At 36.7% G+C, this 27624-nt stretch overlaps 1 protein-coding gene across 2 annotated transcripts in view; it reads left to right on the top strand.

Moving 5' to 3' along the window:
- Positions 1–27624, top strand: part of EPHA6 (EPH receptor A6) — a gene marked incomplete at both ends in the record, with an annotated part of 367314 nt that overhangs the window by 73506 nt on the left and 266184 nt on the right. For both annotated transcript variants that reach the window (XM_084201421.1, XM_084201420.1), the window contains one exon: positions 12961–13624. In XM_084201421.1, coding sequence (XP_084057547.1) covers positions 12961–13624 — 664 coding nt within the window. The remainder of the gene's footprint in view (positions 1–12960; positions 13625–27624) is intronic.

The raw sequence follows: 27624 nt of genomic DNA, 5'->3' as shown, positions 1-27624 counted from the left end.
TTTTTAGCCTTGCATTTTTTAAGTTTCCAGCCAGAGCCTCTGAATCACCTGAGCTGACTCAAGAGCTGTTGTTTTATGTACAAGAGACTCATGTATTTATTTTATTCTTAGACTCACTACATCTATAGCACATCATGGTTTTCTTCTTGGCAGAAAAATGTTTGGGTATAGCAGATGCTCTCCCTTTTCAAGTAAAAGCTGCTTTAAGTGACTGTCATCTGAAATTTTTAGTAATTTTTTTTATTCTTTTCCAATCTTAGTGCCTCTCCTGCATATATGAAGTTGATGCAGGAATATGCACATAAGGCAAAGAATGATGAAATATGTGAAATTTTAGTGAGGATTTGTGTCAAATTTAAACAAATATTTTCTACAGAAAATTTGATTTAAAGATCTCAGTTCATGGGCAGAACTTTATCTCATCTCTAAAGGGAACAAAAATATTAGCCCCTACTCTTCAAGTTTTTAAATTCTTTCACGTGTATTTATTGTGGTTTTGTCAGCTTGAGGCTTTAGTATAATTTTCCTTTTTCTGTCTCAGTAGCACAAGTGTTACATCAAAGCTGACAGTTCATTCTGTGCCTGTCTTTTGTTTCGGTTACTGATCTCATGGTTTTGTATTTACAATCCTAAGATTAAGTATTTCTTGCTGTGCCAGAACAATGAGCAATGCAGCAACTCATCAGAGCATGAACAAACTGATTGCTGTCAACTGTGCTGCTCCTCCCTCCCACATCAAAATCACAGGTTGTCCCAAAAACTCCATCTGATGTTTTTAATCTCCAGCAACTCTGAAAGGTGAACTTGAGCATGCCTAGATTACCTGAACTGTCTAATTGGCCTTCGTGAAAAGTCACCTGGTTATTTTCAGAAACCAGTATTGAATAGTGGGACTGAAATAAAAGCGCAGATTGTGAGGTTCTGTGACTTGTGCTGTTACGCCTGTTTTATTGCTTTCCTGTTGTTGGTGGCAAAGATTAATGAAACTTTTATAAAGTTGGATAGAAATGAGAAGGGAAGTGCATTAAACTATCCCAGCTTGCTGCACACTAATTATTGTGTCAGATCTCATTAGGGAACGGATGCACACAGCAGACTCTGCTTATTTTAACACGTCTGCTGCAAGAAAGGAGTCTGCAAATTGGAGAAGGGTTTGCAGGTCAATATTCTACATATGTCAATTTACAAAAGACATTTTTTTGCTTCTAACTATCCTTCATCTCATGTCTCAGCAGAAGAGCAGAATAATTAGGGAAGAGTTTTTCTCTGTTTGGGGTAGTGGTGGGTGGGAGAGGGCTTGAATTCAGTACACTGGTCTAGGAAAAATCTTATTTTTGCAGGCATGTAATTTCAGTAATTATGAGACTGATTAGCAGATAATAGAATTTCATGGGTTTTCATATGCAAGCCTCTCAAACATGATAAATAAGGGCAGTAATCTTGAGATGTGTTTTCATGAGAGTCAAAGCTTTCTATTGAAAAACAGATATGTAAGAAAAATGTGCCCTTCATGTGGTTCTACATAACAAATGCAATAATGCAAAAATAATATAACTATTTGTACATGAAATTGATAGAAATTATTTGTTTCAGTCAGTCATACACGCTCATTTCTATCTACTCCAACCTAGATGTCTGGGATTGATGAAGAGGACAAAAATGTGGTTAAGGAATGAGTGATGGATTGGTGATATCTGTGATTATAAGGTTCTTCTCTGTCTCCTTTGGGCTGTGTCTTCCTTCTTGGGTAGCCTCAGTTCCTTGCTCCTTTGTATGGAACCATGGAGCTTTCAGCTTCCTCATTTCTCACAGGCTCCCATTTTTCTCTGCACAATAATCAGGGTTAGTAGGAGGATGATGTATTCCAAGATTTTGCCCCAAATACAAATAGATGAAAGAGCCAAAGCTTTGAAGGTTGCAAGGTCATGTCATAAAAAGGGAGAAGTATTGCCCCTGATTACTTTTCCATTCTGTTAAGAGGGAGTTGCAGAACTCAGATTTCTGGTTTGATCATAGGCCAGTAAAGAAATTTTCAGGGAATTGGGGGTATTGTGTTTCTCCATCGTTAACATTCCACAGTAGCAAAAAGGAAGTAGTTTATAAATATGTCAGAAAACTACTAAATGGTTATCACGTAGTGAATCATTTGAATACAGCAATTTATATCTGTGTGATAAATATTTTGCCTTTAAAAAATCGAAGTTAGATGTAGTCGTTGCTGTGGTTCCCAGGACAGTTCTTGGACCAAGAGAGGAGTTAGGAAGATAAAAACTCCCTTTTCCTGGAGTTTTGGTTCTTGTCTAACCTTCTAATTTTGACATTGGATTGACATTCTCTTCATAACTCTCAAAGCTGAATTGTGCTGCCATCTTCCCAGGCCCTATGAATACTCCAGCATTTGTGTTCTAGAAAACTGGGAGGTCTGTTAAAAGCATTATTTTAATAGCAAAAAAATCCACTAAAGAGTAGTTGTTTCCTAGCAGAAATGTATCTCATCCTACAGAAAAGAGGCTAAAGACTTTTTGTAATGTTCTTTAACAATGGCCTGCTTTTGGTGTGTTTTTTCAATGATATCAAATGAACTTTTATTAAAGCTTTTTTCAGTGTTTCATACTTAGACCAGAAAGTCATGGGACTATTTTAAATAAATATGTGAACAGCTTTACTGATGTAGCAAATTTTGGTTAAAAAACAAAACAAACAGCTTGTACTGTCTTCATCAAAAAACACCCTGTGAGGACATATGCCAAGAAACCTTTCTCTTTTTACTGCTCTGAAATGACAAACATGAATGTCTTTTCTTTAAAAGAACGTCCTGCTGGTAGGTGATATATTAACTAGAGGCACTGGACCAACATCTCAACAATTGTGTTCAGCTGTAACTTAATAAAGCATTGCTCTTTTAGGATTAAGTTGGTTTTGACAACACAGAAAGTTCTGGAAGATAAATGTGCAAAGTGTAATCTTTTGGTAAATTACAAAAGAACGTGACATCTAATTTGACCTCTAGCTGACATTCCATGACCACCCCTTGCCAGCTGCAGTGATTTTTATCTACAGTAGATTTGAAATAAAGCTCTAGGTTTCAGTTGGGTGAAAAAAGTCTTATTTTACTTAAACACTGAAGTCAGGTATAGCTGTTGCAATTGCAGTATCTGAAAAATACAAGGATAGTTATTATCAATTCCAAAAGATTTAAAAATATATTAATCCCACAATAAATTAAGCTAAAAATTGTCAGCATGTATTTAGGTATCTCCTTGATCAGGACATGCCCCAAGCACAGTGTGCCCACATGGTTCATGTGCTTTGTTTTAGTAACAAGGTCCTTTTGGGAAGCCAGAGCTTGTTCTACATATATTGGGGAGATTGTGGTGTTTCTAAGAAACATGTGAACTGAAAATAGAGCAAGCAAATGTATAAATCTCTCCACAATAGGTTGTTTTCCTTCAGAAACCTGAACAGCAGACCTGTGAAATAAATGTAGTTACTAAAGCTCTCCATGTCTTGTCATAAGAAGTTCTTTGTTAAATACCTTTTAGCTGTTTTCTAATTTTTGTGAACCTAAAGAGATTGCAAACCTACATAAGATATCCTTGCCTGCCTATCACCTAAACTGAAATACAGTCATATGAAATTTTCTCCTTTCTCCCATTAGCTCTGCCAGAAGTTGATTCACAAAATTACTTTTAATGTAGCTGACAATATGAGTAATGAGATGAGGGATGTTGAAAGAGCCTGGGATTTATTATTATAGTTCACATCTTTTCTTTTCACATGCGGGACCATGTAGAAATGAGATGTCTGAGAGTTTGTTTTGATGATGCACTCCTTGACTGTAGTGAATGGAGTGGGTTTAATGCCAGCTTATTTATAGTTTAGGATAATTAAGAGCTTGATGCTCCCTCCATTTGTGCTCTCAGAAATGGGAGGAAAGGAAGGCACACTGGGGAAGGGTAGCAAGTTATTTTCTTCCAGGGCATTTTAACAAGTATGACTGACCCTGAGCTCCCTGAGGAGACAGTGCTACTTTACAAGTCCTCAGTAAATAAGTAATTACATAGGAAGGATGAACAACTTGATATAGCGGAAAACACTGGTAATTGTTTTATTTTCCTTTCTCTTCCTGTTTGTTTTCCCCTCTGTTTCTGCCTTGGAGTTCACAGACTATAGATAAGGTTCATATGGATAAAATTTTTTTTTTTTTTAAATACTGTAGGCTTCTCATTTTTATGTATTCATTTCTCAGCACATTTTGGACATTTTGTTAAGGATGTTTGCAACCTGTAATAGAAGAGTTTTTTGGCATGGCTCTGTTTAACCTAGAAAATGAGTAAGGTTGTAATGCATGTAGCTGAAATACACAAACCTATGAATTTACATGCAAATAAACTGAGCTGCTACTGATGTTGTTATTCAGTTGGCTCCACTTGTAATAATTGGTTCTTCTGTTCACCTCTCAGATTTTATTTCCAGAGGTTTTAAGCTCAGTTAAATGGCAGGATATAATAGCATTGCTTTTGGCTTTCATTGGAGTATATCAACATGATCCCTTGCAAGCCGATGAATATAAGTTTGTGCCTTTAATTAGTCACATAGCTCTAATCTTGGTTTTGCCCCTTTTGATCCTCTGCCTCAAAGGGATAAGTAGCTTGAGAAAAAACGAAGTCATGAATTTGTTATTTGTAGGTAGCGATAATGCTTGTTAGGATTGTGGTGGGAGGCTCGAGGTGATTTATGAGAGATGCAAGTGTTCAGTTCTCCTGCAGCAGTTGTGTCACAGGTAGTCCAGCCAGATGTGTGCAACAGGAATGGGCTCCACTTCACCAGGCAGCACAAGAGCTGGAGGGGAATAGAGAGTAGTTCTGAAGGAGCCCATTAGTAAATGCTCAAAGGAAGAGTTGTGCTGCAGGGGAGCTTTGCAGTATCATCAGTTCAGCTCCTGTGGGTAGTGTCAGACCAGGGCATCCACACTGATACAGCTCCTGACACACAGCATGCTAGTAAAAATTACTGATCTGTCGCTTCACCTTCCTCTTAATACCTTTAGTTTTGCTTCTTTAGTTTTATGTCTTTAGGCTGAATTAATGCGTTAGTGTTTATAAAGCACTTCACAGATGAAAAGCCTTACATAGCTGCTTTGTGTAATTATTATTTTTAATTGTGTCCTTTTGTATAATTTCAATTAGAATCACTAATGGACTAGTTTGAACTCAGAACTAGAACGAAGTAGAAAAGGCAGGATTTTTTTTTCTTTATTTAAAAGAAAGCAGACTTTATAAAAAACTGTGGAGAGATGGAAGAAGTGGACAGATAATCTTCTGGGTTTCAGTTCATCCATATTAACCTCATCGCTTGCTAATTGCGGGAATTTAAATATGCCAATGCCCACATAAAAACAAAACCCTCTGAGATCCACTGCTTTTCAGTGGGAAAACCTGGAGCTTAAAAAGGTATTTATACAATTTCTGCCATCAGTGGTATTGAAATGTTTTTTTTCCCAGAGTGACTAGTCAGGAAATGAAAATGGGAAACTGACTCATAGCTCTCTTTGTGGGTGCACATAGCCAGGACCACTGGTGGGCTGGGATTCTGTGCTATTCACTAAAATTCCACTGCTTGGAATGGGAAAGGCAAAAAAATCGTCCTGCTGCTGCAGGGGAATTTCAAGAATGAGAATTGTAGATTCAAGGCAGGGGAAAGCAAGTAAAACAACTGATATTTGGAAATTTGTGCATTCAAGTCAGATTTGTGATGTGCAATGCATAGTTTCTGAGGAGTTTAAGTGGTAAAAGCAGTCATTTGACTCAGTAGGTGCATTATATCAAGGAGCAGACAAGGTCAGCTGTCAGACCGAGGGCTGACGAAATCTACCAAGTATCTTTGCTTGCCCTGAAGTTGTTCTGGCTTCCTAGCAGGCCAGCCCAATTGGCAGGGTTAAAGTTCATGGGAAGTGCAGGTCTGCCAGGAGGGGAGTTTATGGACCAGCTTGGCTACCAAGGGGCTCAGTAAGTCAGAGCTGTTGCAGCAGTGATGTGACAGCCCAGGGCTGCTCCCAAACACCTGAATAAGATTAACAGGCAAACTCTGAATTTGTAGAAATTTCTAAATTAAAAAAGTAGAGCTTGCTCAAGGCTTGTTATTTGGTTCCCCCTCCCCCCACCCCTTAAAGCTTCCTCCACACTGTATTTCTGATTCTAAATACCTGAGGACACACAAACGTTTACCACAACATTATCTGTGCTATTTTGGAGATCCAGCAAGGTCCCTCAGGCCACATAGCTGATGCAGACAGCTATTGTGCAGCATTACCAAAGTACCCTGTGGCTTCACTGAGCAGTGTTGTAACATTCTGCTCTAGTTACTCCAAGTGTACAAGGTGCTGGGAGAGGCAGCTGCAGGACTGCTGTAGCTCCCGATATTTAGGAAATAAAGCAACACAGCAGCAAGTAAGTCTTCTACTGTTAAACAGCTAATACTTGATGGAGCTTGATTGGATTATACCTACAGTTTGATTTAGTTTTTTTGTAGTTTTATTTTTCAGTCCTTGTTTGTCCTTTTCCAATTAAAAGGAAGTACAAGCATTAACACTTACGTATTTTAAGTCATGATATATCTAATTTACTAATTATATTTACTAATTTTCTGCTACATTTAATAACGTAGTGATAGGACAGGGGGAATGGCTTTAAATGGAAAGAGGGCAGCTATAGATTAGGAGGAAATTATTTCCTGTGAAGGTGGTTTGGAACCAGAACAGGTTGCCCAGAGAAGTTGTGGGTGCTGCAGCCTGGGATAGTGGAAGGAGTCCCTGCCCATGGATGATCTTTAAGTCCCTTTCAGCCCAAGCCAGTCTGTGGTTCTGTTGAGAGACGAAACTTGATCCTTTCATCCACCCATCTGTTATTCCACAGCAGACCCCTGTGTTTCAATAAATGTGTGTTGATGTTTAGAGCAGTCATATTCTTCAGGTGTTCCTGGTTAATCCCATAAATCTCACTAAGCCAAGTGAAGGTTGCGGGGCTCTTGTTCCCCTTGCCCTGCCAGCATCAGCATTATCAGCATTATTCTGTGTTTTATCATAGCAGACTGCAGCTGCTGGCAGCCAAATGTAGCACACAACTATTGTGATTAACCAGAGCCAGCTCTATTCTAGTGGAAGATACCTGTAAAACCACTGGGTCATGTATTTTTTATTATTATTTCTTTTGTAAGACAGAGGCCAGCAGAGAAGGTCTCTGTCACAGGTCCCACGGCCTGCGCACTGCCAGATTTTTGAAGGGCACACAGCAGGGTTGAGTGTTATGAGCTGTAGTATCTTGAAAATGTGTAGACTTTCTGCTCTCACTTTCCATTCTCTGAATACACTGAAAGTGTTGCATTACAAAGGGATGAGATGCCCCTGGAAAGGTGATCAGCAGCACTTTTCAAAACTGAATTGTGGCATCTCTCGCCACCTGCTGAGGTTTTACCAGTGTGTCTTATTTAAAAAGCATGGCACACCATCCTTGCAGATTCTTGGTGCAAATCATTGAGTCTTTTATAGTCAGTAATGCATTCAGGGAAACAATGGTCTTGTTCCAGAGTGCTGGGGGGAAAAGTATTTTCTACAGAAGCGGCTGGTTTCAATGATATTCCAGTTTATAATAAACAACCTTGGTGTGTATGCATATGTGTGTGAACACTTTTGGGTTTTCTCCCATTTTTCTGTACATCTCTTTACTGAATGTAATTTTTCATTATCTGTTATGGAAGGAATTTTGTATTATTCTCTCTGCCTTCTGTTTTATACTTTCTCTGCCCTGCCCAGACAGGATGAGCATCATCCTATGCGTAACTTTTTCATTGGTGCATTATCATGCTCCTGTTTTAATTCTGGTCAGTCAAATGAATGGATTGCCTCACTAGCCTGAGTCCTACATTGGAGTAGGTATTTTAAAATGTAAATACATTTCTTATAATCTTGATCTTTTCTAGTAGATGCACAAAATTTTGTTCAAGACCTTTGCCCTTTCTTTCTGGAACATTCCCAATTCACTCTCCAAGGCTGGAGCAGTGCTGTCTTATTTTTGCCTGCTGATCCTAAAGTCCTATGCTGGCTAATCCCCAAGTGAGAGTCAGTTGTTTCATGCATCTGTAGTTGGTCTCGCTTGAATTCCAGGGTTCATCCCCCAAATCTAACCAAATCCAGGTCTTGCTTGCCTGTAGAAAACATTTATATGAACCAGAAGAGTTTTCAGAGCAGAGTTGGATCACCTGGAGCAGCTCATCTCTCAGTTGTTTAATGCTTCATGTTAATAACAGAAAAGCAGCTCACTTTTGGATTTCTATTTTGAGTGCATTAACAACTTTCTCTCCTGTGTTCTCTTGTTTATATTGCTCTAACTATTCTTTATTTATTCAATTCTGATTTTATTTTCTTTTAATCATGTTTATTTTCACAGATTTTGAGGGGTTTGCCCTCTTACTCTCATATTTGGTGCCTGACTAGAAAACAGATGTCACAATTTCCTCTAATCCTGCATTGTGATTGTCATTTTAGTTCTACAGAGCTAATAAAATTGTGCTACATATCATTATTCATTCCTTAAACAACTTTAAACCACTTCAACTTTAAATGTAAGAAAATAAGTAGTTCAGTTGCTGTTCTCTTTTACCAGCTAAGTCAGCTTATACTTGCTAAGACATATACAAATAGCTGGGGAATTTTGCCTGCTTTTTTTTCAAATAGGCATACTTTGGAAATTCATTTTTTTCACTCGTCTTCAGGGGTCTGAGTGCCTGTTTTCACATACAAAATTTTAGATCTTAGGAAAAGTGAAGCCAAAGAAAAATGAGTTAGTGGGAAAGGGGAAAAAATATTAATTCGATACCTTTAACTTACAGCAATTCTGTAGCTCTTTTAAATATTCTTTAGTCTTGCTGTTTTCAATGTCATCATAAATGCCAACTATGCCTTAAAATGTTCATTTCCTAAGCACATTACTTTGCAATAAGTTTTTTTTTCTTCAATTCTGTCATGTAGTGTGTAGTTGGTTTTGCTGGAATGTCACTACAGCAGCAAAATGTGTAAATGTGCATTGTCAGATGGCAGCTGCATGCCAAGTTAAGTCCTTGTCTGGTGTTTCTTCATTTGGACCTTTCTGGTCTCATTTTTATGAAGATCATCTCACAAAATATTAGTATAAGGGAATTTTTGAAAACTTTAAAACTTTCTCTTTTTTTTAACTGTTCTACTTGTTTCCATGGAAATGGGATCTATAAGATTGTCAGGAGTGAACAGCTGGGAGTGTTCTACATGTGTAGATTTCATTAGGTGGCTCCCAGCTGAGTTCTGGGATGACCTAAATAAGTAGTAAACCATTTAGTGGGGTAAAAAAAGAGACCAATTTAGAGAAAACACTATATGCATTCTTTTTGTCCTCCCTGGGTGTGGTTGGAAAATGCTTATTTAAGTGTTTTGGGGTACATGAGTTGCATGGACACACTTGCAACTTTCTTTAGACTCTTTTGCAGGATAGTAACAGTTTTGTACAACAAACACAGTCCATCCCTTTGATAGGATGGACTTTTTAACTGTGACCTGAGCTCTCTCAAGTGGATGTTTGTGGGCAATGAGGGATATATATATCAGAAAATTGCATTTCTACAGTTCAGGTTCACTGAATTTTTAAATGTCAGCCTATGTTTGCGTGTAAGAAATAGTTGACAATTCCGTTTCTGAAATTACCTCGCTTGCTGAAGCCAAGAGAATAAACCAGATCTCTCTGGCATGAACCTTATATATTTGTTCCTTAGTTTAGAATGGAAACCTTCCTCTTGTTTCCAGGTAAGAATAAAACTTATCACCACTGAGGACTTGCCTTAACAGTTGCGTCTTCTTAGCAGATAGTAAAACTCAGAATGGCTGAAGTCAACAGGTTTTGCTCCCTAGTTTCCTATCTCATGGTATTTTCAGGCACTACTTCTTTCAGTTCTCTTCATGGAAAGACAGTGCTTATCCTCATGTGTTTTGCCCATACAAGTGGTTTGTGCAGAATATTTTACCCAGGGTGTGCCTGATACCCACATGTGTTCAAGTTAAGTCTTCCACAACCTTCTCTTGTTCAGGGGTGAGCTCAGATACACTGATTAGGTATGTGCAAGTGCAGAATCCTTCATTTTTAGAGAATTATCCTTAGAATAAAATAAGGGTTTCTTGATTAGAATACAATTTTTTCTGCATTTGTAAGAGCAGATGTTTTCTTCTATAAACTGGTGAGGGCATTGGTAACTTATGCCCATGCTCCCTCTCTTTTCTTAAAATGATGAAAAATATCAATAAAGAATCTTGAGGTGTGCAGGATTCTAAAATTGCCATTCCAGGTTACCAAACTGTTGCTGGGCTCAGTGCCTCAATAACTGTTATATGAGATTAAGAACCCAATATTAATCCATCAATCAGTGTGACATCTTGTGGGAGAGATGTCTTTCACTTCATGTGAAGTTTACCTTGATATCAGCTCATTAGGAAGTATATATTTTCAGCTGCTTGATATATCTATCCTTATTAATTGTAACAGCTTTCAGTAGTGATATATACTAAAAGGTTCTTGCTGTTTTTTCTTAAATTTCCAGTGTTTTGTTTTAAAATAGAATTTAAAAATTTGGAATCAATGAAAATAGATTTCAGTATTACATAGCTTCAAGTTACATGATTTTCTCTTAGTAGTGTTCTCTGTACAGCTGTCAGATATTAGTGAAATTTAAAAATGAGAGGTAGTAAAGTAGTTTGTAGAGGTATGGAAACAGCTGAGACTTTATCTAAATAAAATCCCACTGTGGCTTGTAGCCTAATCTCATATCTTGTACTTGGATGTGATGAGTAATCTTGGAATCTTCTCTCCATCAATCTTCAAATTGTATGTTCCTCTATTTGACTGATTTATTCCTCTTTTATGCTTCATGTAAAATGTAAGCACTTAGCCATGCTGGTTTTTTTTCCATTTTTCAACTAGAAGTTTAAAGTCTTTCCTCCAAATAATGCTTTTCGCATGCTTTTCCATGAGTCCTGCAACTCCAAGTGTAAGAATTAGCTTTATGCTGCTGCTGCTTCCATCAACATTCGCAGAGGTTTTCCTCATTTGAAAGGATTATAATCAAAAGCTTTTGAAGGTAGAGCAGCACATTGGGATTGGCAATTTTTGAAGGAGGTCTGAACTGTCAGCTTGTCTAAGCCAGACAGCTCGTGGCAGCTTTTGTGAGTGTCAGGTCAGGGATTTTTGTGGGAGCCATCACATTCCTGTGTAGACATCACCAGAGAGATGCTTCTGTTCATTTGGTTTTGAAGTTTTGCACAACTTAAACTTAAAATTTTATTAAATGAGAACTATAATATGAAATACACCCAAAAGAAAACCTGTGTGTGTTTGATGAATTGTTTGGTTTTTTTGTTGACTGCACTGAATTCAACTGCTGCCTTTCCTAACTATTTTTTATCAAATGAGAAAAACAACTGTAAGGTAAAATGAAATGCAGATTATATTTCATGAAGGGAGACTGTGTCCACTATCACAGAGTGAGTTTTGTCAGACTTTTCAGTCACTGAAAATGACATTTTGGGGTGATAGAAGTCACCTTGTTTCCACTCAGTATCTAGGACTGGTACCTAAGAGCACATTCTGTATTTGTAACATACCTTACCCAGCATGGCCCAGTGCAATGGCTGGGTTGAGATGTTCAATGTTAACCTTTTTCAAGTATTTTATATGTATGATGTTTAGACTAATAGCTCTATTAAAAATTTTTGCAGATTTTAAACATTTTTCTTGCCCAAAGGTAAATTTCTCTGAAATAGGAGATCTCAGCAGGCTATCTGGGAGCAGAGTGGAAAGGCACAGGCACAAAGCATGAGCTATCTGCTTTGAATGGACTAAAGCCCTGTCCATGTTTGATCAATCCATTTTGTTTTATCCTTTGAAACCCCTATTGGAGTGCTGAGCCTTTACTTTCCTTCAGAAGTAACAGATTTATACTATTAACTGCATGGTTAGCAGCTAACTTTAGGACTTTAATTTCTTAGTTCAAATTGAGATATTGATTCAGAGTGATTATATAAATATTTCTAAGGAGAATCCTCTGGTTAAGAGGAGGATATTTTGTATAGTTTTTTCTTCCTTAATAATTTTAAGAGAGAGTGTCATATTTAGGCTTTTAAATTAAGCTGGCCTGTGCAAGTTTGGAAAACTCTTCTATATTTTAAAAACAACATTTTATTTTAAAACTGCCAATTATTTTTTAATTCTGTTTGGTGGGCTGGAGTTCTTTGGTGGTTTTTTTTTAAGTTCTTTTTTATTTTTGAGACCTCTCTGGAGCACCTCATCTTTCTTTTAATGTGACTTTAATCTAGGGTGGTTTTGGTTCTCGTTTTGTGGGGTTTTTTCCTGCTGTTTTTACCTCAATGGATCAGTGCATCTAAAAGCTAAGCTTAAACTTCTGGTGCGGTGCAATATTTTTGGATACAGAACTATAAATAGTTCTGTGTTTTGATAAAAAAATATCTATAGGGCTCTATTGATATCATGACTACTCAGTAGAAAGTTGATTCAGTTATATTGAAGCTGTTTTTGGGATGTTGGTAATCTTTTGAAGTAGCAGATTATATAATGAGTTAAGCATTTGGTGAGCCTTTGATAGAAAGTATATGGAGATAAACATAAAAATATAAACATGGTGTGTATGTCCTTCTTTGCTAGGCCCCAGTAATTTTTTGATGTTTTTATTAATAGAAATTTATTGTGGAGTTTCTGAAATCAAACTTGTGTGGTGTTCTGTAGTTATCTTCTTTTAACTACTGACTTTCCACTGAACTTGAAGTAACTATTTATAATTAAGCCATAGGTGCATATACATGGGGCACATGTGTGTGTATGCATAATACATATTTTTCCTGTTTTTCAAACACTTTTATTTTCTTTTCAGTGGGATGCCATAACTGAAATGGATGAACACAACCGTCCCATCCACACTTACCAGGTGTGCAACGTGATGGAGCCCAACCAGAACAACTGGCTGCAAACCAACTGGGTCTCCCGCGACGCCGCGCAGAAAATCTACGTGGAAATGAAGTTCACCCTGAGGGACTGCAACAGCATTCCCTGGGTGCTGGGGACCTGCAAGGAAACATTCAATCTCTACTACATGGAGTCAGATGAGCCTCATGGAGTAAAATTCAAGCCAAACCAGTACACCAAAATTGATACCATAGCTGCTGATGAGAGCTTTACCCAGATGGACTTGGGCGACCGCATCCTCAAGCTCAATACGGAAGTCCGTGAAGTTGGGCCCATCAACAAGAAGGGATTTTATCTGGCTTTCCAGGACATTGGAGCATGTATTGCTTTGGTGTCAGTCCGTGTCTATTACAAGAAATGCCCTTTCACGGTCCGTAATTTGGCCATGTTTCCCGACACCATTCCAAGGGTGGATTCTTCCTCGCTGGTGGAAGTACGGGGCTCCTGTGTGAAGAGTGCTGAGGAACGGGACACCCCAAAATTGTATTGTGGGGCAGATGGGGATTGGCTGGTGCCTCTGGGACGATGCATCTGCAGTGTGGGATATGAAGAGCTGGAGGGTTCCTGTCATGGTAAGTAAACATTGTTCGATTTTTCTTTTTTTTGAATTTTTAAGAGAAGTCATATGCTGTCATATACTCTTCCACTGTCCTAAATAGTTTTGAAATTACTGGAGAATAAGGTGCTTTTTTCTGTGGTAATGGTTCTGAACAATGATATATCAGTGGCTGCTGAGGCTGTCTGCTGTGATTCAATATTGGCTTTATAGCAAAAAGGGGGAGAGAGAGTCCGTACCCATCCTTTACAAAAATGACTCTGCTGTTTTGCTCAAGAATTTCTCAGATTGGATGGTGTTAGGCAATCTGCACAGCAACCTTGGATAATAGACAGCATTAAAAGCACTATGCACTGTAATCAGAAAATGAAATTGGCTTTGTTGTCTGATCTTGCTGGCATTAATTATCAAAATACACTCATTGCAAAGATACAATGTTGACAGTGCCATTATTGGAAGCCAGCATAATTTTGTACATAAGGTCAAAAGGTTTCTCTTTTAATGGGATAAGGATTTTCTCTGAAACTTTAATGCTGAATGAATTCCTGTCCATTATGCAAGTGAGTCATACACTAGATCTGTATGTGAGCAATAGAGGGAGCAGCCAAAGTCTACCAGAAATGTTTTCTGCAGTACATTGACTCCACTTGTTTATTCAACTGGCCATCTGATCTGCTGAGAAGGACCTTCAGAGTTGAAATAGAGTACCCAAAGCCTCAAGTTTTTGCATCTTCTTATCTGTTTGCCCCAAGAATTACAAATTACTACTTTAGAAAATACGAATCTAATAGAGCTTCTGCCTGTTTTGAAATAATTGTCATAGGTTCATGTTGTCCATTTCATCTTCTAATGTCTAAATTTTTATGCTATTTCTTTTTCCTGACAGTTTTTCAGAATACATTTGTCTTATATTGCTTTGTGAATATCATGCCCAAGGCAAGCCCAACTGCAGGAGATGCTTTCATAACTAAAGAGCGCAATTTAATTTCTGTAGTTCTCACTCTGCAGTGTGTAAGCCATGAGTGGAAGGGTTCCTCCTGTTCAGGATGGCCACGTTTGTGCCAGAGCTTGTGGTGGAGATGCATGTTTGGGCAGCTGGCAATGCATTGGTACAGTGGGATTTTTTCAGTGTGACTGTTGAGGGTTGTGTACTGAACCATGATGTGTGTGTTGATAGACATCTTTCAGACAGCCAAAATGTTCTATTTTGAGACTTTGCTTCTTGGTTGAGACATGAATAACAAATTCAGAGTTTGAAAGAGTTGTTGCTTGTTAGTAAATACTGAGAAAACACTTTAATACCCATTAAATTAAAAAAATACCTGAAAATTACTAACACTCTGAGGGGAAAATTTTTTAAATTTACATTCTGGTTCTCTGAAGAGAAGCTCAGAGTGGGATGCTAGGTGTGGAAGAGTAGAAGCAACTCTATCTTAGCCTTATTAGACCTGATCTATATTTATGAATATACCTATATTTTGGGTCTTTCCCCCGAACCCCAACCCAAAGCCCTTTTTCCTCTCCCATTCCCCTACTGGAGTTGCAAATGTGAGTCTTGAAAGTGTTTTGCACCATTCTGTCAGTGCTTTGTGCAGGCATAATCTGTGACATACTCAGGAGAGAGTAATTTCTTTCTTCTGCAAGAAAAGGAGCAGTCAGATTAATTTTGCATTTTGAAGTGTTTTCTGGAAACTAATTGGGTGGTGGGCAATACTTGCTGATACTTGAATGTATTTTTCCTACTTACACATGGTGTCAAACTTTTTATACCCCAGCCTGTGTCTCAGTGGAGAATGAGAACTTCATGGCAAATATGGCTTATCTGTCACAGAATTTAAAGAGTAAATTTCTATTTTGATGTTTGTGGAGATACAGACTCTCTATTCACAAAATACTAAATGGCATAAGGAAGGATATTCTGCCATTGTCATTGGTAATTGTTTTACAAATCAGCAAGAATGGGAATAAAACCAGTCTTTGATCAGTTTTACTGCTGCTGTTAAAAATCATAGGTTATTTTCAGCTGCCTAAATCTCATTTAGCTGCTTTCCAAACTGGCAACATTTCAATTATGGCAATATATGTCAGATTTATGCATTTCTCTCTGTGGATCTCTCAGTATTCCCTATCCATTGCATTTTCTTTTAAAAGCATGATTTAAGAGCCAAAGTGTCTGAGAAGAATTCCCAACTGGATAAAAATATCCATACCTGTTAAATGTATACCCAAATGTCTCCAGCTTGTTCAGAGGCATATTAATAGTCCCACATTACTGAAAAATTCCCTATCTTCCCTTTCTGAAGTCTGTGGGTGAAAAAATGGCATTGAGTGAAAGAGATTCCCAAGTACCTTTTTGTTCTGTCCCTTTTTCATGGGATAATCTGGAATATACCAATCTTTTCTAAGTTTATTATGTAAACAATCTATCAGTCTTTGATTTGAATCTACTTTTCAAGATTTTCCTTTCAAAATCCTGAAATAGCAACATCATTAATACGTTCTTCTGTATCTTTAGGCATAATAAATTAGAACCAGTAGTTTGGCAAAGCAGATCAGAAATGGCTCTCATATGAGCTGCTGGCTTTGCCAATTCATTGACACCAGCCCCAGTACCAAGTTTCAGGTTAGAAGGAGGAAATGCTGCACAGGATTCTGGTAAACAGCAATTAAAAGTGGCATGTTCAATACTCTGTGTTCTCTGAATGTCAGCCCAAGATACAAGTGTTGCTGAATTTAGCAAATATAATATATACAGGTCATGTCAGGACTTTGTGGTGGGGATTTTTCACATAGGTGCAAACAGTCATGACAAAGAACCTTTTATAAACTTAATCATAATGGTTCAGTTCTGTTAGGGCATGATATAGAAATAATTGGATGACTGTTAACTGAAGTTTGACTTTTTAATGATTTTCCAAAAATTATCTGAATTATTCAAGGTTAAGAATTAATTGTAAAGAAAAATTCAATTATATATAGCAAATAGTAATTATTATGGTAATTTCACATTTTATTTTAGTCTTAACCATCCAAATGCAATGCAAAAGTGTATTTTGCCAGCCATAAAAAATTTTTTTTTCTTGAGGAATATTCCTAGGAAGCCACCACTTCCAAAGTGGGATATATTTGGTATAGCTGAAGCAATGCTAAGTGTTAAGAATGTAAAACAACAGGCACTGACAGGCTCACCTGGCTTATTTTAATTGAGACAAATAGAGTGAGAAATGAAAATGTAAAATTCAAATTCTCTGACCTTGAGTTGACTGAACAACACTTCCTAGGGATACTAATGTCTGAACACATGGAGTTTTTAATTGAGCAAACACTTCTTTCCATTATTCATCACTTGAATTTGTGGTAATGTTTCAGTGTTAGGATTTCTACTGTGGCAGCTGATCTTTGTGTTCTTTAGCCCTTTGATCTGATCCAACTGGAAACTACTCTCATTTTTTAATTAACTAATCCCCTCCTCATTTATATATATGTGTGTGTATATATATGTATGTATATACCTGTAATGTGGCTTTGTTTTTGGGAAACCAAGCAGTTCATGTTACAGTCATGTTACCTGTGTTCTGGCATCAAAACAGGAAAATGGGGAAATAAACTATTTTAGAACTGCAAGATACAGAGATAGGATATTGTGTAAGGTTCCTTTTGGGTGTTCTTCCATGTGTTTATTTGCTTATGAGATCAAATCTTCATGAGGCACTGACAGAAGCATCTTTCAAGGAAAACCATAGAAAAGCTTTTGACTACAGAAAAAGGACAAAATGAGATTAAATAGAAAATTTTCAATGGTTATGAATTATCTTTTTACGGGAAGAACTTTCCACCAGAGTGCTTCATGCAGTAGATCAGGGGCTGTTCCGCAAGTGCTGGAGTAGATCCTAAGACACAGGCTGTAAAATTCCAAATTTGTTTCCTGTCAGCCAGAGACAGGAGTTTCTCAAAGAAGCTGAATGAGTGGAAAACTAAGAAGATCCACAGACTTTTGCTCTGTTGCAAAATGGGGCAATCACAATCCTGTCTGCTTTGATCTCTCACAGAGATAATTTAAGTAGTTCTCTTTTTAAAAAGTATCTGTGACTTATCAGATCAATTTTTAAAAGTTGCATTAATTTTTTCAAGTAAACAGCCATATATTTAATGAAATTTATAACAGATTTTTAGCTTTGTGACTGGTCTGAAAGGAATTCACACTTCTTTCCTGTGCTTAGGCAGTGATTATTTTACATAATTTGTGAGTCTGCAGAGCTTTAGATTTCACCATTTCAATGGTAGTACTTGAAACCTTTGTGATTATTGGAGAAATATATTTTTTCATTGAAAAACCTCTTCTTTGGCTGCACATCTCTGTGAACACTCAACACAAATTTTATCTTTCAATTATGAATATGGATAAAGTTGCATTGTGATTTGTCAGTCCCAGAGTCGCTTCTTAGGTCGAACTGCTAAATAGTTGTTTATAGTACAAGGCAAGAATAAGGACAGGGAAAAAAATAAAAGTTGTGGTTAACTGCAAATGTGTAGGTTAGAGTATGGAAAAGTAATTGATAATGACCTGTTCAAAGCTTCTGAATGTATTTAACCACATATAGCTGCTAGCATATGGAAAAAACTCTGAACTCAAGGCCTGTATACATTAGAAAAAACGAATACTTGCATGGACAAAAATTTAAATTACTCCCTGTTCTGAGGAGACATTGCAGATGCTACTGGCAACACTTTTAAGTTCCCATATCCAGGTTTTAATTTCTAAATGGCAGGTCATGTTCCAAGCTATTTCAGGCTGTATCTCTCATTTGTACTTTTTCCACTTGCACAACAAAAACCATTTTGTCCTTAAGGCTTATAATTAGTGTGCATTAAAACTAACATTGTTGCCTGGCTGAAATAGGAGGTAAATGAGGGATGGTGAACTGTGGCATGGATGGGATATTACTTACTGTCAAAAGGATGAATTTTTAGTGAGCTGTACTAATCTAGAGAGGTCTGACTTGGCTGGATTCAGTAATTTCACCTTTCTTTCAGTACTTTTAGGTTGTTTTGATGGCCGTTTCTGGTTTTGAGTTAGTTTGTTGTGTTTTCACTTGTTTGGATGTTTTAATTGTAGCATTTTTGCATCATCTTTTCCGTGCCTTAAAAATGGGGATATTTAAGTTAGTTACTGATTTTGATTTTTTAGGGGGTGGGTCTTTTTGGTTTTGGGGTTTTTTTTTTAGTGTAACAAAATTATAGGAATTAAATAAGTACATGAGGGCACCTGTCTTCAATGACTGCCTGAGTTAACAGCCAGAAAGATCTCAGTGCCATATAAATTCACATTGCAGCTCACAACCAAGCCTTTTTTACTTCACCTACAGCCATCTGCAGATTGTTCAGCTGGATAAACACAAAAACTCTCATAAAACAGCTGAAAAGGGATGCTCTTTCAGAAGTAAGGATTTGAAGAACAAAAAAAGCCCGTTACATTTGATTTTAGTTAGTAAGGAAGCCCCAGTGATAATAAATGAACAAAAATTGTTTGCAAATTCTTGTCATGTCATACTTGCATTATTTTGAGCAAATAAAGAACCTTACACTAGTCACTGTAACCTGGTTTCCAGAATATTTCACTGTAAAAATTCAAATCAAAGCCTTGATTTTTGTAATAGCACTTAAATAAATTATTCATAAATAGAAAACTTATTGTTTGCAAACTGAATTAATGTTGGAAATTGCTGTCCTTTACTCTGCTACTGAAATGTGCATTGAATAGAAACCTGCCTTGATAGCAGAGCAAGGAAGCCAGCTGAGGTTAAATAGAGAGTTTCAAACTCAAAAACTTCAATATTTTCTGTTTGTACACGCAGACATGAAATTTCAGCAACAAAAGCTTGCTGATAACTCAAGTGTGTCTTGCCTCAGGTTTTGCGTTAGTGAATATTGCTCTGGATATTGATCCTACCAGCTATCCTTGATAAACAGTAGACAAAAAGTGTCCAAGGGACTGCAGGGATTGATTTTGCTGTTGTGTGTGACTTGGTAACAGAGCTGCATGATTTGATGTTAGGAGAAGCCCACAGTAAATTAGTTACTTGCTCTTATTCTGCTGAAAAATCTGCAGTGTAGTTGTGACCACATAGAAAAATTGTGGTACTAATGGGAACAAGCTGTTTAACTTTTACAGAAAGTATAAATACAAGTGTGTCTGTATATATAGACTAGGTACATTTTAAAACTGTTTGTTGTTTTTTAACTTGAAGTTTCTCCTGTGTTGCCAAAAAGCAGGAGGACTGAGAGTTTGGATGCTGTAGCGTGGCAGGGGGAGAAGAAGGAATGCCCTGACTCTATGTAATTGTACTGTCTTGGACTTGCTGTCATAGGATTTGTCCTCAAAATGTGTCACATCCTGCAGACACTCTCAGAAACTGTGACCTCCACTTTTGGGTAATGCAGCTTTTCCTTCCTTGCCATGTTTGGTTTTTTGGTTTTTGGGGTTTTTTTCCCTCTTCTGGGAGTCATTATGTTTCAGCTGAGCTAAAGCTTCAGCTCAAACATTTCACATTAATTTGCCTTGGAAGGATGTTCATTTCACTTCACACATGTTCTACCTTAATTGTTTCTACAATCAAGTGTATCAAATGCAGGTGACTTTTGTTTTAGTGAAACCCTTGGCCTGCTGCATTTACTGAATGTAAAATTTCAGCATTGGTTGCTTGCATCTTCCTACAGCTGAGGAGGTTTTCCTGCAGCTAGAAGAGAAGTGTGGTGGGGGTTTTTTATGACAGCATATCCTCAGTACTTGAGTTTCCTCAATGTGCTGAAAATGTACATCTGAGTTTGGAGGAGGTCTTGTGTGACCAACAAATGGAGGAGAGTAAAACCATAATACTTCACTTACAAAGCCCTGATAACACTTGTGGAATACAAAATGCCTTGTGCTACTCATGGAAGTTGTTAAAACTTGTGAAAGATAAATCCTTTGTGAGGAAGCTGTGACAAGCCTTGGCCCCCACTTTAAAAAGGAACCCAACTATGTGCACAGCATAATTGTATTTTAAGGATTTCCGTGGCCATTTCTTATAGGAGAATAACAGTTCTGGCACAATAATTTGGGCTTGATGTATTTGTCTTTGGAAATTCAGTTTCTGGAATTATTGTTATTCCTGTTGGAGCCCTGAAAATAAATATAAGCTAAGAAAAAACATTTTAATCATAGGGCTCAGTGAAAGTTTCTAAAATTTTTACACTACAGTAGATTGTGGATTTTTTTCAATAATCATAAGAAATCTGACTCAATTTGTAGAATATATCTAATTATAATTATATAAATATATTTAATATAATGACTCAGTCTCAATCTAGGAATTAGATTTTTTTGTTTGAAGATTTTTTTCCTTCAGTTTCTGAACAAAAACATTTAAATTTGGGCTTTGAAATAATTGGAACATTTTAGAATATCATTATTAATTTTTCAATATAGGTTATGTCCCCTTCAAGAACCCATAAAGTGGAGATCCAAAATCTGAAGATAATCACTAGCATTTCTTCTGAGGCAGGTTATTAATCAGTAACACTTGCACAAATAAGCCATAAAGCATGTTCTGTAATGAAAATGTTCCTGTAGAGGTTTAGCATCATTTTATTCAGTCAATTATTAAAGCATTTGTGCTGAGAAATATAATTTCAAAAGTGATCAATAAGAGGTTTTCTCTGGCATGGCCTAGGAATCACAAGCAGGAGTGAACACACAGAGATTTCTGAGGATGTTTGTCTTGAATACAAAAGAACGTGTGTGGGTGTTTAAAAACTTGAACCATATTTGCTTTTTGCAAATCTCAGTAATAATGCAAATGAGACAAGATTTCCTTTAGCCAACACATTCTGCCTTTTCTTACGAAAACTTATAGTGGAGAATAATATAAAAAATTAGTATCAGTTGTCTTAGAAAAACTTACGTAGGCTATAAGGTCTTTCTGTGTCACAGGTTAACTTGGATTTTAAGGACAGTGGCATTCAAGAGGTTCTCAGAAACTGCAGCAACCGAAATTTGTGTCATGTGAGGCTCTTTTGGGGCAAAGCAGTTTGGAGGCTGCTCACAAGCTGAAGTTCTTGCTGAATGGAGAAAAAAAATGAAAAGTTTGAATGCAAAGGCAGTACTGTTAATGAAAAATTTATGACTGACACCTTTGTATAATAAAAAAGGGAAAGGAAGAAAAACTCCTGTGAAAGGGGAGGCACCACTTGGAGATTTTTTCCATCCTCAGTAGTTTCAAGAGAAGTGATGAAGAGGGATTGCTTTTGAGCTGCACTGCTGTTGAAAGACTCTTGCATGGCTCTTGGCAGGAGGAGATGATCAGTAACTAGAACTGCAAAATGTCAGCTACCTCAGTTTGGGATGCCAAATTCTGAGAAAGAAATTCTAGATCTAAATTAATGAAGATTTACTGTTTGACATGTCTCACAGTCCCATAGTGTTTTAGTAGATCTGCTGAAACTTCTCCCTTAAAGTGTTTTCTGGGATTTTTTTGGTTTGGATTAGCTTCTACCCCCCCTTAATTTTATTTTTAGGAGTCCCATCAGATCCCAGGAGAATATTCTGCTGGGAAGAACCTTGAATTTACTGAGGTTGCTGACCTGGAGAGGGTGTCCTATTGAACAGGTTGAAATGAAAGATTCATTTCTATGAATCTTTCTGTCCTGCAAAGTAAATATCCCAGCATGGGAAGGTGATTCTTGGGACCCAATCTGCTGCAGTGAGCTTGTGCTGTTCTAGCTGTGTATCTAGGGATGTGTGCACTAAAAGCAGAATAAATTATGTAAAACAGGTCTTATACCTACCAGGGAAACATCTAACACAGTCAAGGACTGCACTTGAAATGTCACTCTTTAAAGAAAACTTTCTTCAAAGGGATACTGATCAAAGCATGAATAAATTCCCAAAGGACATGGAAATGTATGCATAGAGAGATTATACTCCAAATGCTAACAATGAATGTTTAGCTATTTGGTATCTGGCTATTATATAATAATAGTTATGGATGTGAAATGTCTTAATTTTGCTGTGACAGCTTGACTGTATTCCCAGATGTTAAATATTTCAAAGCTTATCTTACATATATTCATAAACAAGATGAAAGTGTTAATTCTAATTAAAATGATGCACAGTTCAGTAGCAGCCCTAATAGAGTCCCTGTGGAACAGGGAACTTAATAGCAGTCTATCTTTAATGCAGAATCAAAATGTAGATTTCAATTTTACTCTAAACCAATCTTCAAGGAGAAACTGAGCAGTCAAGATGGGAGAACTGAAAAATTACATTCAACAGTTATTTCAATATGTTCAGAATTTTACATACCAGTATCTGTGTGCAATGGTAGTTCAGAAAGAAATTAGGGGAGGGGGGGAGTACAGGCAGGCAAAAACCCTTCCCAAATTTAAAGAGTATTCCAGTGTCCTGAAGTCAATATTTCACTTGGTTGTGCTTGTGGTAATATTCCTCATCGTATTTGTCTGTTACAAATTTTCTTGCAATTATTTTTAATCAATATTTGAGAAACCACTCTTTTTAAATGTAATTTAATGATTACACACTTGTATGTTCAAGATGCCTTGATAAGGGTAGCAATACTTAAGTGTGGAATTACTGGGAGATGAAAGACTGAAATAAAAGATGTAAAGATATTTTTTTTATTTTAAGGCAGAACAAATTTTCCACAACGCTTAACAGAAAAATAAAAGAACGTAAAAAGTCAGGAGATGGTAAAAACCCTGGGGAGAGTCTAAGGGAATGCCTGGAGAGAGGGTGGGTTTGTAGCATTCAGCATACCAAGAAAGGTAAATCCCAGATTATGAGGAAATGTATTTTTTTTTTTTTTCAAGATCTGAATAGGAATTCTTTGACATGGAGTAAATTAATAATGGGTTTAATTACTTCTGTCTGTATTTCTTTTTTTAAACTAGAATTATTACCATTTTGCCTATTTATCTTAATTTAATATTATATACCCAGTTACTTCAATTAGCAGATTGTGTTAAACTCTGTTTGTAAGTGAAATTCCGTGAAGGAATTTCATTTTGCAAAAAGTCTTATTTAATTCTTAAGAAAGACCTGAATTCTCTTCAGAAGAAAGTTCTGGAGGAAAATTTAGATTGATCAGAATTTTTTTTTCCTTCTATGTTCTTTTAAAACATTGAGTAAACTGATAGTACAAAAAGAAAAAAAAAATTCTTAGTGCGGTATAGAAAATTTAAAACTCTGTTTTAAGATGCTTTTGGATATGTTGGATTTTTTTTTTTTTGTCTTTAGTGCGATTGCATGAAATGTTTAACTTTTGTCAGAAAATCAGATTCTAATCACAAGGGATTCGTATTTGGGGTTTGAGGCGTTCATGTTTGTTTCAGTTTTTGTGGTTTTATTCTTTAAGTATTTCACTAATATTTTTTTGGGTTGTGTGAGCTACATTGGTTTTTTTAACTTGATCAGGTGACTCAAAGTTTGAAATCAGATTTCATGTTTTAAACTTCTTAAAAATTGATGAAAATCCAAATATTTAGTTAAAAGTCCCCAAATAATCTACAATGTTTAACTGAAAAACATCTAAAAAATTATAGCAGAAGAGGATGAAGTCTGTATATATTGTTAATATCCTAGAAGAAATATTGACAAAATCCCATTACAGAGATTTTTCACTTTGCACTGGTGGATGTCTCTGAATGGCTCAGTCTGTGGGGGGCTGGCTGTGCTTCTCATGCTGACCTGTGATCAATGGCTCAGATTACCTGGAAAAAAAAGTAATTTTCACCCTTGTTTTTATGCAACTGATGTGTTAAACTGTTTATGAGCTGTTGTGTCCCAACCTGTTCATAGCCACCCTCAAATTTTGCAATCATGTCTGGTCAGCTGGCAATTTTAGAATTAAAAATGCAAGAAGAAGCAAGAAAACATTATTAATTAGGATTAATTAGATATCAGATCAGGATTAATCTGATTGCCAAGTGGTACAGGGCCATATGAAATAATGCATTTCTCTCATGAGGTAGACATGAGGTAGACTTGCAGATAATTACTGAAATATACTACTTCTGGTCTGGACTTTTAAGGGATTGTTTAGAACTTTCAATGATAAATGCTAATTTGTGTTCTTCTTAAATTAATTTGGAGATAGGGTGATGGTGCAGTTTGGGGATAGTGAATGAAAGGTTTGTAGTTTCCAAAGGAAAAATATTGGCTAATTTCTGTTAAGGTCATGGAAATCAGAAACAAGTCAGTGCTTGGCTAAGTAATTGTTAACACATCAAGAAAAAAATCTTGTCATCAACTGTATAGCTCCATAATCCTCCACTGTTGTGATATGCAGCACTTCTTCATAGAGTTTGTTTGGTGCTTTGTTTTAGGGTTTTGTTTGTTGGGTTTGTTTTTTATGTATGAATGTGCAATATATGAAGCAAAGTTGCCAGGAAAATCTATTCTATGAGTTCAGGCTCAGATCTGCTACCGATCTGACACATGCAGATGGATTATCGTGGCATTTTATACTTAGAAATGACTTTGTGATGTATTTAAATCTAAAAATGTCATAACACAAACTCCCATGAGTAGAGAAACATGGCTTAAACTGAGTTCCTCCTTGAAGGGAGGAAGTGGCCCAACTAAATGAGAATAAATTTTACAGCCATCTACTCATGCTCGAGGTAGCTGTTGCAGAAGAAGTAACAACAATATAAATGTAAATGTATATAAACGTAAAAATCTGAAAGTAATTTTCAGATTGCTCTCTGTGGTCATATTTTGTTGTGTTAAAAATACAGGTCATTCTATTCACGATAGCCTATGGAAAGAAGTAATCATTTCTTTTTAAATGTGAAGTAAAAATGTGAGCAAGCTGTCCATGGATAAAATTATATGATTTCATAAAATACATTGCCGAGTCTAATGATCCCAAACTAACCTAATCATTTTAAAAGGCAGCCTTGAGATTACTCTTATCCCACAGGCCTTGGATTGGAATAAATTTCCATCTGGCAATATTGTAAGAGAAAAAGATCCACAGATGAAATACTGTTGGATATCTCACCACTCTTGTAGCAGTGCCTAAGTCGTCTTACATTGTCAACATGCTTCTTAAACATTTTCCAGTCTTTTCACCTCTTCTTACCAATGCTGCCGTGTCCAAGCAAGGATCCTAAATGTGGTACTGACTCTTTTGCATATATCTAGGAACTATTGCATTGTAAATGTCTTTGGAAAGCTGCAGTTTTGTGATTAGAAGGAAGTATTTTATTCCAAATGTGAAAGGTCTCATTTCAAAATTCTCAAGTTTTCAAAGGTGTTTTTTGGTTATTTTTGTTTGTGAGTTGTGGTTGGCTGGTTTTGGTTTATTTTTTTTCCCTGAAGTAGTATCCAGTCTTCTTAGCAATAAAAGTAATATAATTTGTAAGAAATTACAAGCACTGGTGGAATATATTGGGCAGTAATATTTACAGTTAGTTAGAAAAGGAATTGTATAATAAAAGGATTTCCTTCAAGAGAAACCTGTAAAACTGATTTTTGCTTCTGATTTATGGACTTTGCTACACTTCAGGAATAAATTAGGTAAACCTGAAAGAACTGAAGGCTCAGTGGCTATAAAACAACCTATTGATTTTTGACTAAATCTCTGTCTTCAGTAGTTTTTACAGTTGCCTGCATTCAAAAAAGTAGTGTAGCTACTATGGAAGCAATTTAAGTAATTGGTATTTGATTGGTTCTTTATACCTACACCTTATCCCTCTTTACCTAAGTGTTAATAATAGCAGCAGAGCAATTTAACCTGAAAATCAAGGACAAGGGCACAATTAAAGTCTTCTGTTAATGTAGAAGTGAGTAGTAGTAACAGTAAAGATACTCAAGTAGTATTTATTTTTTTTGCTTTAACTTTGAGAGCATCAGCACTTTTACTTTTCCACATAGATTCTCCCGGGTCTTTCTGCAGCTACTTTGTTTTCCCTTTCTGAAGGGACAGAGATTGTGCTTTCTTGCGTGCTTTTGTGGGTTTTCTTTTTTTGTTGGGGGCTTATTTTGTTTATCAAGAGGACTTCAGCAGGGATACAAACCATGGGCACTCTGAGGAACAATCAAATGGTTACAATGGCTGTCATTCCCGAGAAAAGTCCATGATAAAGCTATTGCAATAATAATAATATGTAGCTCTTTTTCTCAGAAAGGACTTGTGCTTGAGAGAATTGCATGATCTCAATTTTGCTGTTAGCAATTAGCTGTGGCAGGTATCTTGAAAAGGGGATAACTTGAAAGAAACCTTCAAGTATCTTTCTTCATTAGGCCTCTCTGCTAGTGACAGTGGGAAAATGCAGCGAATCCCTAAAAATATTTAAAAATCAGTAGACTGTGTAGTTTGAATATATTGAGTATGCAGGAGGTCACTGGTGTTGTTTTGAGCTTTACCATCTTAGTAATCTTGCTTAATATCCTGTTAAAATCATCAGCTGAAAAATATTACTGTTTGACCCTTGCTATGTATCTTGAAGTCATTTCTATTGGGTCTGAAATGTTACTACACTGCTCTACTCTGACCTTCTTGGAGCATTCATTCTGCATCCAGACTGTGCCATGGCAGGGTGGAAAGGGAGCAAATCTGGCTTTTTACATGTGGACAACAGGTTGTTAGTGTATTTGAAAACTGTTTTGGTTTCTCTGCAGAATTACAGCAGGCCTATTTGTGAGATTTAAAAATAGGGACAAATGAGTGAAAGTATTTTATTTATTAGCAGCATCCCTGAGATATTTCACCCTTTACATTTAAGTATTGTTAAGGCATTACATTTGAAAACATAGTAATTCCACTGGGAGAGTGTTGTGGCAGAGCTTGCTGTAGTCAGTGCTCATGATGCATTTGCCAAGGATTGTTTATCTCTGTCTTCTCCCTCAGGTTGTGATGCTCCTTTTCTGAGGGAATGTCTGCTGGTCAGTGAATTTCTCATTCTTTCTGAACAAGCATTTGCATATCAAAGGCCCGATAGGAGTAAACACAC

This window comes from Fringilla coelebs, assembly GCF_963513975.1.
Source record: "Fringilla coelebs genome assembly, chromosome: 2".
NCBI classification, from domain to species: domain Eukaryota; kingdom Metazoa; phylum Chordata; class Aves; order Passeriformes; family Fringillidae; genus Fringilla; species Fringilla coelebs.
The sequence above is the reverse complement of the archived record's forward strand: the minus strand, read 5'-3'. Positions and strand labels throughout refer to the sequence as shown.